The sequence below is a fragment of the Haliotis rufescens genome, unplaced genomic scaffold, assembly GCF_023055435.1.
Source record: "Haliotis rufescens isolate VD_foot unplaced genomic scaffold, xgHalRufe1.0.p SCAF_8, whole genome shotgun sequence".
Taxonomy (NCBI): domain Eukaryota; kingdom Metazoa; phylum Mollusca; class Gastropoda; order Lepetellida; family Haliotidae; genus Haliotis; species Haliotis rufescens.
In genome coordinates this window covers 28,905,831-28,921,449 of record NW_025964372.1, presented here as the reverse complement: position 1 = coordinate 28,921,449, position 15,619 = coordinate 28,905,831, and the positions used below count along the sequence as shown (strand labels likewise).

At 40.2% G+C, this 15,619-nt stretch overlaps 1 protein-coding gene and 1 long non-coding RNA gene across 2 annotated transcripts; one reads left to right on the top strand and one right to left on the bottom strand.

The window, feature by feature from the left end:
- Positions 1-4,941: 4,941 nt before the first annotated feature.
- LOC124120389 lies at positions 4,942-6,302 on the bottom strand. Its single transcript, XR_006858821.2, has 2 exons — positions 6,255-6,302; positions 4,942-5,827 (listed from the first exon to the last, which is right to left on the bottom strand). It is a non-coding gene; the product is annotated as an uncharacterized LOC124120389 (long non-coding RNA).
- A 782-nt stretch (positions 6,303-7,084) lies between these two features.
- On the top strand, positions 7,085-13,775 carry LOC124120372 (microsomal glutathione S-transferase 1-like). The gene is made up of 3 exons (XM_046483183.2): positions 7,085-7,292; positions 9,090-9,181; positions 13,371-13,775. Exons 1-3 carry the CDS (start codon positions 7,170-7,172, stop codon positions 13,609-13,611), a joined length of 456 nt encoding a protein of 151 aa, XP_046339139.1. The 5' UTR covers positions 7,085-7,169; the 3' UTR covers positions 13,612-13,775.
- The last annotated feature ends 1,844 nt before the right edge of the window (positions 13,776-15,619 follow it).

Sequence of the window (15,619 nt, the reverse complement as noted above, 5' to 3'; positions counted from 1 at the left end):
TTTCAAATTTTTGAGAGCACCCTGGGCGTTTATTACGTTGAATATGGTACTCTCTGTATCGGTCCTGGTATATTCTTCTTGAATTCTCGTGGAATCCCCTGCGATACTGTAATTACCTATCCATTCTTTGATGATGTTATATAAGTATATACTCATGATAATTGTAATATTACAGTTATTCTCTGTATCAGTCATAGTACATTCTACATCACACAAAGTGTTACGATCAATATCAAACCCAGCTCAACATTTGCAAATAATATTGTCAGAAATGTAGATGATTCGCAGTCGTCATGTTAAATGTAATTAATACATTAGGTAACCATGGCTATATGATTAACACTGCATATATGGTAGCATATTCCATTAAGTTTTAAAATTATTACAAAAAAATTTGAAATGTTATTTTTTAATTATAGTTTATTTTCCACCTACTGTCCAGGAATTTAAGCAGGATATAAAAAGTGTGGCCTTAGTAGACATTTAAGACAATATAGATCAGAACGTGCATTTTTGGGTTTTGTACACTGCTTTGGTAAGAAGGTTTGAGGTACATGTAGTTGTGGAAGCATCATTGAGCTAGAAGTCCTGAGATAGCCCTGTAGGTACCGTTGATAACGAACACGGGTTTAAACAAACACTACCAGGTGTGGGAGACACTTGACACAAGAAAAAGATGGAAAAGGATTTGTGACTTTGTGTGGGTGTCGGATATGAAACTATCACTGAAATCTCATGAGAAGTGCACTTGTGAGCCTCATCAGGAGTTTCATACCACAGAGAATGCATGGCTCAGGTGTCTGGGTGAGTCTTGAGGGATGCTGTATATTACGTGTATGTGGTGAAGTATATTATCAGGACATGCCATAGAGCCACCACAGAATGTCACAGAATGTCACAGGACAATGAATATACATTGCAAGTGAATCCGTGGCATATGATTGGCTAACCAAGTAAGTTTTGTTTAGTTTGTGTTTCCATAAGCCAAAAAGGAATTAGGCCATGCCAACTAATTGAATGATGTTTCATTATTGCGCTGAACGCAGTCCCTAATTTTGTTCTGTTGTCTACATTTTTTGTGTGTTTTAATGATTAAATAGCAAACTGGGAGATTTTTGCATTGATGGAGTTATTAACATAAAAAACGGTATGCGTAAATTATAATACTACTCCTGAGGAAGCTTGTTAATTTCACAGATCTTATGGCCCTGTGAGATCCGGGGTAAAATAGGTCTTCACCAACACATGCTTGCCGTAAAAGGCGACTATGTTTGTCGTAAGAGGCGACTAACGGGATCGGGTGGTCAGGCTCGCTGACCTGGTTGATGCATGTCCGTGTATCCCAATTGCGATCAATGCTCATGATGTCAATCACTGGATTGTCTGGTCCAGACTTGATTATTTCCAGACCGCCGTCATATAGCTGGAATATTGCTGAGTGCGGCGTTAAACAACAAACAAACGAACAAAAAGAAAACAAGTTTTTAGTAATTTCCCACCTTGAATCGTCAGGTGAATGAAGACAGCACCCAGATTACTAGGATCCAGATAAACAAGGTCCCATGTTATTGTGTCATGGAGAATTGCATTGTGTTGGTATAGTCATTGTAGAGGTGAATATCAGCACAAGATGGTCTGTACTCCATTTGCATTACTCACAGTGTAAATAATGATTGAATGACATTCCTGCTCATTTACCTGCAGTATTTATTGATAGCTTTACCCAAGTTTCCCTAACATCTATGTCTTCCGTAATAATGCTGTTCAGACAATGCTGATCAGGTAATGCTGTTCAGACAATGCTGTTCAGATAATGCTGTTCAGATAATACTGTTCAAATAGTGCTGTTCAGATAATACTGTACAGATAATGCTCTTCAGAGATTGCTGTCCAGATAATACTGTTCAGAGATTGCTGTTCAGATAATGCTGTTCAGATAATGTGGTTCAGAGATTGCTGTTCATATATTACTGATTAGAGATTGCTGTTCAGATGATGTGGTTCAGAGATTGCTGTTCATATATTACTGATTAGAGATTGCTGTTCAGATAATGCTGTTCAGAGATTGCTGTTCTGATAGCACTGTTTCGAAAATGAAAACGTTTGAGAGTTTGTTGTTTTGCAGAGTATTTTGTTTGGTTTGCTAGATTTATTACTTCAAGACATCTATATATTTATTTATGTGTTTGAATCACATGATTGTTTTAGGTTTTCTAGTCAACGTTGTATGCATGCATGGGAATAAGGAATATTTTCATGTACAGCATTTTTGACCTGATTTCCTTATATGTCCATGATGTATGTTGTCACTACTGGTGACAGTTTGATTTGTTTTACCGGTACTAACTCTTTCATTGGTTCTGTCGAATGTAATGGAGAGTATTCATCAGAAGTTTCCAGTAAAACCTTGTTTTTTTTAACAACAGCCATGACTTTTTTGTAAATATTTTTGGTGTGATTTTCTTTCCTGTCATGATTTGCTTAAAGCTTAATTTCACTGTTATTTACCAGCAACCATGGTAACCTGAATTGTTATGTTGTGCTGCTGAAGTTGTTAAGCTTTAATTTGTATTTTATCCTTGTTCGTGATGGGGATCATTTTACCAGTTTACATGTCTTTATCCAGTGACTTATATTTTACTACGCACCTATACCATTAAATATTTCTTACAATAATTGTGTTCTTGTGTTCTTCTGGATATAAAATTCATTAAGATTGAAAAGATATTAGGGGGACTACTGTCAAATAAATTAGGGGTAAGAACTGGAATGTACTCGGTGTAATAGGGGTAAGAACATCGAGCTACTAGTGGGAATACTGTCAAATAAAGTAGGGGTAAAAACTGAAAAGTACTTGGTGTGTTAGGGATAAGAACATCGAGGTACTAGTGGGAATACTGTCAAATAAACTAGTGGTAAAAAATGAAATGTACTTGGTGTATTGGGGGTAAGAACATCGAGCTACTAGTGGCAATACTGTCAAATAAACTAGGGGTAAGAACTGGAATGTACTCGGTGTATTAGGGGTAAGAGCTGCTAGTAGGAATACTTTCAAATAAACTAGGGGTACAAACTGGAATGGACTCGGTGTGTTAGGGGTAAGAACATCGAGCTACTACTACTAGTGGGAATACTGTCAAATGAACTAGGGGTGAGAACTGGAATGTACTCGGTGTATTGGGGGTAAGAACATCGAGCTACCACTACTAAAGGAATACTGTCAAATAAGCTAGGGGTAAGAACTGGGATGTGTAAGAACATTGACCTACTAGGGGAATACTGTCAAATAAGATGTAGATCTGTAATCGCCTTGATCCCTGTCACAGATCTGTAATCTCTTGGATCCCTGTCACAGATCTGTAATTGCCTGGATCCATGTCACAGATATGTAATCGCCTGGATCCCTGTCACACATCTGTAATCTCTTGGATCCCTGTCACAGATCTGTAATTGCCTGGATCCCTGTCGCAGATCTGTAATTGCCTGGATCCCTGTCGCAGATCTGTAATCGCCTGGATCCCTGTCACAGATATGTAATCGCCTGGATCCCTGTCACAGATATGTAATCGCCTGGATCCCTGTCACAGATCTGTAATCGCCTGGATCCCTGTCACAGATCTGTAATCGCCTGGATCCCTGTCGCAGATCTGTAATCTCTTGGACCTTATATATATGTTCCTCATGTATATTCCTGACCACTCCATTTCTGATAGATATGGAAAATACAAAGACACAGAAATTATAAAAAAGTTTTTTTAAAGACTAATACAGAACTTCAAAATTAAACAAAAGGGTAATGTTATCTTTTAAAATGACACTTTATAAAATACTTTGTATATAGTCACAGGGCACTGCAAACACCTTACAAAGAGAAGGGAACCTCTCACAGAAGTAAATATGTACATGGCACTGTAAACATGAAACATTTCTGTAAATTCTGCATTGTCTTTATCACTAAACCGATGGACTCAAAACCACTTCACGATAGCTACAGTACAAAACTGTTAACTTGTAAACATAATTTTGTTTGTTTGTTTTGTATCGACCTCCCCAAGTTATTTCGTTGGATAGGATATCGGTAAAACATTAAATAATTGTAGTCAAGGTATAGCTTTTTTCACAGTACGACAGCTCAGCGTGAAATACGAGATCATCACGACCTTCGCCACGTGATGTCCTAAGAAAAAAGTAATTATCAACGATTACTACACGTACGTTTGCTTCGGAACTTGATGAGAAATAGAATTATGTTTATATAATCATTATCTCACAAAACGATTCAAATCTGTCCGTCATCAGTCTCGCTTCACCGAAATCATGTATTCTTCTGAAAGAAAAATAGCTGTTGTTGTTTTCAAACAAAATTAAAAGTGACTCCGATTAAATGCGACTTGTTGCTCAATGTTACGTGTGTCAAGTACTTCGTTCTTGTGAGTTAGACAATGAGCAGGAAATCTTATCATGTACACGAGATTAGTCACATGTCACTGGCCCTTGACATTATACACCAGCCCTTGACATAATACACCAGCGACGATCGTAGATACAATAAATGACAATGCACGGAGGATGGAGACTGATTTAGGGAAGGGGGTTGGGTTGTTGTCACTTTCAGGTGCCCGGGGATAAGCTCGTTCATGTATGGCTGGGAGCGAATGTTGCGTCATCGTCAATGATGCTGATGGTGATCATGATAATGTTCATGATGTTGTCGGTGTAACGAGCGATTCTGGTACATCCAGATTTGCATTCGGACACACCTGGACCTAGAGAAACAACCCGATTATGGGAATATCGATTCACAGTTAGATTTGGTAATGTTCGAATGTTAAAAAAAAACCCTCACGAAAGTTTCTAAATCAGCTTTTGTTCACATATGCTCTAGCATCACCTATACGTTAGGTGTTGTATGTCCCCAAACAGCGATGAAATAACAAAACAAAAGATAAGATCTCATTTATTTATCCGTAATGACACTCAAAACATATTAAAAAGTTTATCCTGTTTCTTCAATAATGCAGACCCTGTGGACCCTTATCACACTGCTAAGTGGCACGGGTGGCCCAGTCGGCTATGGCGCCGCGATTTGCTGTGAAGAGTTGCGCCCCTTGGGCACAGAATGGACTTGTCCGACATTGCGGGGGTCGGATTCTATTGCGGAAGTCATAATTATTTAAATACGGGTAAATGTTTTTAAAGCTTTTAATTTTTTTAATCATCCTTAAAGAGGCTGTTCATAGTGTTTATTCTCCCTGCAGCGTTTTATTGTACTTTTGTATTTTTCTTAAAGTTTCCACCCTTGCCGAACTAGGCTGGAATTTTTTAGTTATATTTTGGCTGGACATACGAGTGAATGCATTGTCCAATCAAAATCACGTAACGAAATCGACTTCCTGATGCGTAAACAATGTGGGTAGATCCTGGACTTTTCTAGTCAGTTAATCCTTTGCCTCGGGAAGATGCCTGTAACTTGACCAGTGGCTATTGTTTGTTAAGTCCACTACGTGGTTTCAGTGCTATGAACCTATCTATCGTTATACATCTTTGTTATATTTACTTTAATGAGTTGCAATGAGGTCGACAGAGCTGTCAGATCGCTTTATTGTTCAACACAACCGCCTAGGGAAGCGGTTTAACACCGTGAAATTCTTCTTCCGTGATTCCCGGTCAGAATAGGTCCTCAACAATCTATGCTGATCGTAACAGGTGACCTCATGGATCGGGCAGGCACACTCAGAGATCTTTTTGCGTTTCATCATACCCCCGACGGTGTGAGTCGTTGCTCATGATATCCGTATCTGATCACTTGGAGGCTGCTGTCATATAGCTGGAATATTATCAAGTGTGGCGTTAAACAACTAACATTAAACTTGCATGATCGAAAGTCTAACTCATGATGTCATAGATAAAAAAACAACCTAGTCAACGCCTCTTCATGCACGTCATGCGCGTGCAGATCCAGGATAGAATAGGTTTTATAGCAGCCCATGCTTGTCATAAGAGGCGACTATGCTTGTCTTAAGAGGCGACTATGCTTGTCTTAAGAGGCGACTATGCTTGTATTAAGGGCCGACTATGCTTGTCTTAAGAGGCGACTATGCTTGTCTCAAAAGGCGACTATGCTTGTCTTAAGAGGCGACTATGCTTGTCTTAAGAGGCGACTATGCTTGTTTTAAGAGGCGACTATGCTTGTCTTAAGAGTTTACTATGCTTGTATTAAGAGGCGACTATGCTTGTATTAAGAGGCGACTTACGGGATCGCGTGGTCACGCTCGCTGACTTGGTTGGTGCATGTCAATGCTCACGATGTCAGTCACTGGATTGCTTGGTCCTGACTCGATCATTTACAGACGCCGTCAGCTTGAATATTGAGTGCGGTGTTAAACAACAAACAAACAAAACAAAAAATACCTCCGTCATATAGCTGGAATATTGCCGAGTGCGGCATTAAACAACAATCAAACAAATTATGCACGTCGTGTATGACACTCGGCAAATACCAGTAGAAAGGTAGAAACGTGATATTGAGTGAGTGAGTATAACCACTATGACCCCTAGTTCATAAGTATTTACATGTATTCCTCCCACCCAACAAAAATATGGTTCTTTCCTTTTCATTATTTTGTATGGGGGTTGGGATGAGGGATTGATAGGGTGAGAATGAACCCACAACTGGAAACCCTTGTTAAATCTCATCGTGGGTGTAGATATCGCTACAATGAAATTGCATCACAATGCTTTGCAGACCATTGTGACGTCATGGTAACAATGACGTCACAATCAAATGACATCGCTAGTGGCTCTGCTACTGAAGCTGTTTGCAGCACTTTTTACACTTAAGACACTGTGTATTACTGTCTAAAAACTGAAAAAGTTGGAAGAATGATGTTGGATGATAAATAAAATCTCACCCTCGTGTTTTTTTTATATCCAACATATCAACACTCGTGGATAAAAGTGGAAAAACTCCTCGGTAAGTCTCGGAGTTTTTGCACTTTTATCAACTCGTTTTGATATATTTGATATCAAAAGACACGAGGGTGAGATTCTCTATATTCACAACCGGGTGGCAATTCAACAGTTTTACGGTATAAGTCGCCTATAAAGAGACAACAGACCTGCTGGAATTTGGACCGAGCAACTCGACCTATCTCAACATAAAGTTCAAGATGGCGAGCCCGTTCTCTCTAGATAATCCGGTGTTTTCCAAGTTTGCCTTCTACTCGACGGTGGTACTGTCCAAGACGCTATGTATGGGTGAATTAACAGCTTTATATCGAACGCGAAGACAGGTATGTCATACAGCTTGCTCCTCATATCGCCGCCATACTGCATTTTCTTGTGTGTTGCGCTAGCGCTGAAGGTCATGGGTATATAACGTTCAAGTTGTTTTAACACAAGCAGGAACAGGTTTGCAGCATATATATAGTGCATCGTTAAACTGGGTTCAGGGTTATTCCCTTTTCATGGTTCATTTATCCAGAAATTGTAAATCATGACGATTTGACTGGAAACCTTACTGTCCGGATAAACAGGTCTGGGTTGTATAAAGATGACATTTGTGTCCTAAAAAGTGGGACTATGTGTCGACAGGTCTGTAGTATTGCGCCAGATAACGCGATAGCCTGCAATAGGTTTAGTCCTTGAACTGAGCATGACTTGTAAAACTGGTTCGCAAATAACAAAGAGAGTGTAAGGTCGAGTTACAGTAATTGTTGTGAGGCATGTAGCCTTGCTCCAAGGCTGTATTGAAAGAAAAGTCCATGGATGTGTAGTAATTCTACCCTCCTAATAGGCAAGTCTAGATATGTGGACAGTACACTCCTTATAGGGACAACGTGTTCTTATTATTTACATAATTATGATTAAACTAATAATGATTGCCTTAGAGACTTGTGCATGTCTATGAGGCCTGTATCACGACGCGGCAGAGCAGAGAGCTCGCAGTAACACAAGTCTTGACGTTTGTCAGATAGGTCCATATCATAATATAATAAACACATAATACACTTGGAACACAAAATCCGCTCTTAGTGTGAGTGTGTTGTCTATATACTACATTTGGTTTTCATAAGGGAGGGGTTCCGAACGCCCCCTTAGGGTCCGCCTATGGTGCTGACAATCAATTAAAGGATTCTTGCCGGTCTCGTGGATTTTGAAATTTTGAACTCTCGGCCTGCGGATCCTGCTAAGGGACGCAACTTATCAACTCGCAATACACAGCGACTTGCTACAGATCCAGCACAGGAGTGTAGCACAACACTGAAGAGCTCTCCGACACACAACATGCGTAGCCAGAACACAACATGCCACGTTATGAAATAATGCACACGTTGAAGAAGGCGTTTTTTCAATATTACACTGCTTTGTGGTCACGTGAATTGTCATGTTTAAAATTGAAGGGGTTATAATAACAACTGGCCAGCTCCATGCATCCCATTTGTGTTTTAATAAATAAGGATTTATTCTCACTTTGTTTCTCCTCGAAGAAATATTTTTTTCATATATTCACTCGTGGGGATTCCGGATAAGACTAGAGGTCCCCAGCAACCTATGCTTGCCGTAAAAGGCGACTATGCTTTGTCGTAAGAGGCTACTAACAGGATCGGGTGGTCAGGTTCGCTGACTTGGTTGATGCATGTCATCGAAACCCAATTTCGTGGATTGATTCTCATGATATCAATCACCGGATTGTCCGATCCAGGCCCGATTATTTACAGACCGTAGTCATATAGCTGGAATATGGTTCATATATATTAAGCGTTGATAAAGAAAGTAAAACACAAAGTTTTGTGAAAATCACAAGTTATATTTTTAGCTAAAATTCAGTTATTGCCAACATTGACATATTATCGATTTCATACTAATGACTGTACTTCATAAGTATTCACCAACTGTGGAATACTAACAACTAGGACTATTTTACACGTACCTTAAATGTTGAAAGATAAATAAGCAGCATGCAGTCGAATATAGACTATATTTATGTATATGAGAATATGGAGGACTAGTAAATACAAAACTTCGGGTCGCAGTGCATTGCTGTGGGTTTAGTTTTTAGTGAACTCATTGATTGGATTTGTTTCCAGGCGTTTGCTAATGAAGAAGATGTTGCACTATTCGCCAGATCTAAGCACACGGAGGCGACAACAACGGACGTCAGCGTGGAGAGGGTCAGACGGTAATGAAAAAAAAATCCATAAGTTTTGAGGCACAACCAACCAAACCCTCCCCCCCACCCTCCTGTATACCTGAGTTTAGTGGCCTCTTTTGTCACGCATTCTTGTGTTTTGCCCTGCTTTTCAAATCTGTCATTCTATATATAATACGCACTGCACGAGATGGACTTACCACTATTGCCGGTCACGATGAAACCCTACCTTGTGGGGAGACTGGATGTATTTAGTAACTCCCAACAACATATAATCATATGAATGAAAACAGGATCGGTTTAGTTTAGTTACTACATGAAATATTTTGAGAAATCAGGTAAGTTGGATTTTGTCGGATGGAAAACTTTCAGGGCCATTTCCCCCCAACACACACAGGGTCAAATCACATCACGAGACAACAGTGTATTGTTTCCGTCATCAGGACGGCATTGTTTACGTCATTCGAATCTTATTGTGACGTGAGGTCACACTAGAAACTACGTCACGGCTGAAGATTGTTGACGTCATTCGACAAATTGTGGTTCCGCTGCTGTTGCGACTTGCTGTCCTTATAAGAAAACATTAAAATTCGCCTCTGTATGTAGACATCTTCCTCGGTAATAAATAGAACATTATACTCGTGCCTAAATTCCGGTATTCACCGTGCTCTCGCTCGGGACATACCGGAATTCTGACACTCGTGTAGGAAACATAGACATGAACACAAATATAACTTATCATCCAAAACTGGCTCCCACAGGAGATATCGCTTGGATGAGATCAAGCGATATCTACACTGTAGATATCGCTGCAATGAAATTAAATCCCAGTGCTTTGCAGACCATTGTGACGTCATTTTACCATGACGTCACAATCAAATGACATCACTAATGGCTCTGCTACTGAAGCTGTTAGCAGTACTTTTTACACTGAAGACACTGCTAATTACTGTCTACAAATTGAAAAAGTTGGAAGAATGATGTTGGATGATAAATAAAATTTCACCCTCGTGTCTTTTGTTATCAAATATATCAACACTCGTTGATAAAAGTGTCAAAAATCCTCGGTAAGCCTCGGAATTTTTCCACTTTTATCAACTCGTGTTGATATATTTGATATCAAATGACACGAGGGTGAGATTCTCTATATCCTCTATACAAGGACGATATTACGAGGTATAACCTGGCCGGAAGAACAAGGGCATGACGTCTGATTTTAAGTATATTTGGATACTCTAACTGTGCACAGTCTGCAACCTGCTAGAATTACACACTCGATTGTCATGTATGATATGACTGAAATAGCTGAGGCGGAAGTCATTGACGCAAAACAATTTGGACACAGCAGCGACTCAGTTTACTGGCCTACCAGTATGGGGTTTAAGAGATGACTCAGGTAAAGCCTGGTAGGAGTTCCGCAATCTCGAGTCCCATGGAGAGAATAGGCGAATAGAGTCAGGCTCCATGTAGCGACCTTGACCTACGACTTTATCAAATCTTTATTGAACCTACTGAGTGAGTGAGTGAGTGAGTGAGTGAGTGAGTGAGTGAGTGAGTGAGTGAGTTTGGTTTTACGCCGCTTTTAGCAATATTCCAGCAATATCACGGCGGGGGACATACTGCCCAAAGCGGCGTCACCAAACTCACTCACTCACTCTGTTCTCAGATGCCACCTGAAAATGATCTCAAGAATGTCCTGCCGTTCGCTGTGCAGAGTTGCGTCCCTTGGGCACGCCAGAAACCCATGATTGTGGATGACGTTTCTAGGTTTGTCAGCACCATACCCGTGCTCGTGGGTTTCATCGAAGTGGTAAACGTCTGAGACCTGCATCACTTCGGGCTTTCCTCCCACATTAAGCTGACACGCCGTAATATAATTGGGATACTGTTAAAAGCGGCGTTAAACCCAACTCACTCACTCACCCCTGCCGTTCGTGCTGGTCGGTCTGATGTACGTGTCTACCAAACCCAGATTTTCGCGGCGTCTCGCCTTCTCAACGCCGTAGCGTATCTCATTCCTCTTCCCCAAACCAGCCACGCTGCCACGTACCTCGCGGGGTATGGGGCCACCTTCTTCATGGTGTACAAGATCATCAAGGTTATCTACTGAACGGGGACTACGTAGCTTGATTGTTTGACTAGATAATCTGTTGAATGGTTCGTGTCCTGAGAGACGACCATGCAACTGATTCACAACGCAGTCTTGTGGCCTACATACCTACAGGGGGTGATAATGTTCGTTCACCAGATGTCCATTTATGTCATCATTGTCTCAAATGTAGACTATTAAATACTTATTATTAACAGTTTGTGTCTTATGAAATCCGTCTCTTGTGAAGCATGTCCGTTTACTTTGCCGGATTTTACTACATTGTAAATTGTTAATAAAGCATTGATTGGTAATCATCGGTGTTAAGAAAACAATGTTTGATATTCATCTGTGTTAAGAAAGCAATATTTGGTAATCATATGTGTTAAAAGGCAATGTTTGGTAATCATCTGTGTTAAAAAGCAATGTTTGGTAATCATCTGTGTAAAGAAAGCAATGTTTGGTAATCATCTGTGTTAAGAAAGCAATGTTTGGTAATCATCTGTGTTAGGAAAGCAATATTTGGTAATCATCTGTGTTAAAAACCGATGTTTGGTAATCATCTGTGTTAAAAAGCAATGTTTGGAAATCATCTGTGTTAAAAACCGATGTTTTGTAATCATCTGTATTAAAAAGCAATGTTTGGTAATCATCTGTGTTAAAAACCAATGTTTGGTAATCATCTGTGTTAAGAAAGCAATATTTGGTAATCAATCTGTGTTAAAAACCGATGTTTGGTAATCATCTGTGTTAAGAAAGCAATATTTGGTAATCAATCTGTGTTAAAAACCGATGTTTGGTAATCATCTGTGTTAAGAAAGCAATGTTTGGTAATCATCTGTGTTAAGAAAGCAATGTTTGTTAATCATCTGTGTTAAAAACCGATGTTTGGTAATCATCTGTGTTAAGAAAGCAATATTTGGTAATCAGTCTGTGTTAAAAACCGATGTTTGGTAATCATCTGTGTTGAGAAAGCAATATTTGGTAATCATCTGTGTCAAAAACCGATGTTTGGTAATCAGCTGTGTTAAGAAAGCAATGTTTGGTAATCATCTGTGTTAAAAACCGATGTTTGGTAATCGGATTGAGACAACTGAAACTCGCACACCAGACAACGTACATGAGATAGTCCCTCATGGTTTATTCTCCCTGTAGTGTTTTATTAAGAAATAAACGACGAGTGGGAATTGTATATTTCTTATATGAGATATCAACATAATGTACGGCCTCTTGAAGAGTGATGATAAAATGTGCAAGCTTCAAAATTATTTACACGTATTTTAATAATGATGACGCCCTCAAAAGAATCCGCGCTCGGCAATGTCGGATAAGTCCATTTTATGCACAGGTGGATATTTCCCGCATATTCTCACAATCCTCACATCGATTACCTGCATCTTGTCTCCCAAATACCGGTTGCTATATCACTCCCGATTTTGGATGCGATCGTTCGGCCATCGCGTTTATCTGCGTTGTCCAGCTACATCTATGGGGAACCAGTCACTAGACACTCCTCTCTCAAAAATAACATCGTCCAATATATGACGTCGCGAACGTTCGAATCTCCAGAAATAACGTCATGACATATCAATGTTTTATCGTGAAATAAACCACGCCTCGTTCTTCATTGTTCTTTGCCAATTATCGCGCAGCTATCTTATATTGTACGATAAACAACCCCTACTTTTTTAATTCTTAAGTAAGGACGATATGTAGGAGGTATAACCTGACCGGGAGATGAAAGGCATGACGTCTGGTTCTAAGTAGATTTGGATACTCTTATTGTGCCCGCGGTCTGCAACCTGCTAGAATTACACATGTATGATATGAATGAAAGTCATTGACGCAACACAATTGGGACACAGCAGTTGTCTAAGGCGCCACAATTCCCTGTGCAGAGTTGCGTCCCTTAGGTGCACAATAAACCCATGACTGTAGATTCGAACCCAGAATCACCCTCATTATGTTTCTAGATTTGTCAGCACCATACCCGCTAGGTCATCCGTTTCATCAAAGTGGTAAACGTCTTAGAGACTTCGGTTTTTCCTCTCACATAAAACGGACAGGGTAAAATACCGCCCAAAGCGGCGTCACCAAACTCACTCACTCACTCACTCACTCTGTTCTCAGATGCCACCTGAATGATCTCGAGAATGTCCTGCCGTTCGTGCTGGTCGGTCTGATGTACGTGTCTACCAAACCGGGAGCTACCGAGGCGACCCGAGTGTTCCAGATATTCGCGGCGTCTCGCCTTCTCCACACCGTGGCGTATCTCCTTCCTCTTCCCCAACCCACCCGAGCTGCCACGTACCTCACGGGCTATGGGGCCACCTTCTTCATGGTGTACAAGATCATCAAGGCTATCTACTGAACGGGGACCACGTAGCTTGATTATTTTACTTGATATTCTTTTGAATGGGTTTGTGTCCTGAGAGACGACAATGCAACTGATTCACAGCCCAGTCTTGTGACCTACATACCTATAGGGGGTGACAATGTTTGTTCACCAGATGTTTATTAAATAATTGTTATGAACCGTTTTCGTCTTATGAAATTCGTGTCTTGTCTATAATGTCCGCTTTATGAAAGCAGTGTTTACTTCGGCGGCCGATTACATTGCAGTTGGTTGGTTGGTTGTTTAACGCCGCACAGTCCAGTAAATAAATGAATCTGGACTAGACGTTCCAGTGATTGATACATTATGAGCAACAATGCACACAGTTGAGTTACATCTACTTACTTTGGTTTGGTTTGTTTGTTTGTTTGTTTGTTGTTTAACGCCGCACTCAGCAATATTCCAGCTCTATGACGGCGGTCTGTAAATAATCGAGTCTGGACCAGACACTCCAGTGATTAATAACAAGAGCAGCGATCCACAAAATTGGAATCGATGACCTGCATCAACCAAGTCAACGAGCCTGACCACCCGATCCCGTTAGTCGCCTCTTACGACAAGCATAGTCGCCTTTAACGGCAAGCGTGGGTTGCTGAAGACCTATTCTAATACACACACACACAATGACGCACACACAATACATGACAGGCAACGTTTATTACGTTTCGTTATAGATTGATACAGATGAAATAACCCATCCTGGGTAATTATCCAGCACTGTATGCCTATACATTCTCTCATTAAATAAACCGGAGCAATTCGCTACTTAACTTGGAAAGTGAAGTCGCATATCTACAGTTCTCCTGGCTTTTTGTTGTGTCAGGTGATTCGAATCTGATTCAGATAAAGCTAGAGTGACGAATGGCTTTCGGGTATTTATATTAACAGAATGTAGATATACTGCACTGGAATATCAAGGATGCTAATGATCGGACATCGATACTAATATAAAACACAAATCTTTGATTGGACTAAACACTAGACAGTAATGCCGGACAAACGATAACATAATTCTTGGAGGATTGTTGTTTTGTTCTCTATAAACAAAATGCTTGAAACTCGTACCCCAGAAAACGTACATGTGATCGCCACATACTAGCCTCGCCCATAGTGTTATGCTGAGTCGCCACTGCGCCGGAGTGTGGGTTCTATGACGTTGCTATTTGTAAGCTTGTAAGCTTTTTTTCTCTATATTTTTTTTATAAATAAAGTCATTTATCATATACTTCAGTGTGAAAGACTGAGTTTTCCGAAGTTCAGAAAAGAGATATTTTTATTGCAGTGAACATAAAACTTGATATTTCACTGCAGTGAACAAAACACTTTGACGGAACTATTTTCATACAAGAATTAACTCCCCTTAAATTGTCTCCCTTTATCGTAAGTGTTGACGTCCTTATTACGTTAGGTCCTCATTGACAAGGCAAAATAGTGACAGATGGTCATTTATGGAGTTAATATCACTTTTTGCCGTTTGTTATTCTCTGGAAAACGCTTAGTTATAAACTGTTAATTACTCACTGAATTCGTCAATCGAGACTGTTGGTTTCGCAAAGGGCCATTTTTGTTACTTGACCAGAGTGTATTCTTTCGCTTCCAACGGCGGTCTCCTAGTTTTCAATAATATTTTTGGTTAAAGTTGATTTTGTATATAATCATATCGAAATGTATGACAAATAATGTTCGTGACCCGAAATATGTTTTGGTACTTTTGTTTTGCAAACACGAAACTCCATTTTCAGTCGCAAATACAATGGGTGGTGAACCGTCCCTGTGTGTTACGCCGCTTTTAGCAATATTCCAGCAAGATGACGGCGGGGGATACCAGAAATGGGCTTAACTCATTGTACCCATGTCGGGAATCGAACCCGGGTCTTCAGCGTGACGAGCAAACGCTTTAACCACCGGGCTACCCGACCATCTTGGATTTTTACTGACGGTATACGGGCTCATGTGGGGTTAGTAGTTCTGCTCTGTGATTGGT

Coding starts and splice junctions, on each gene's coding strand:
- LOC124120372 (XM_046483183.2), top strand. CDS start 7,170: ATGGCGAGCCCGTTCTCTCTAGATAATCCGGTGTTTTCCAAGTTTGCC. Junction 7,293..9,089: donor TATATCGAACGCGAAGACAG/GTATGTCATACA, acceptor ATTTGTTTCCAG/GCGTTTGCTAATGAAGAAGA. Junction 9,182..13,370: donor AGCGTGGAGAGGGTCAGACG/GTAATGAAAAAA, acceptor CTCTGTTCTCAG/ATGCCACCTGAATGATCTCG.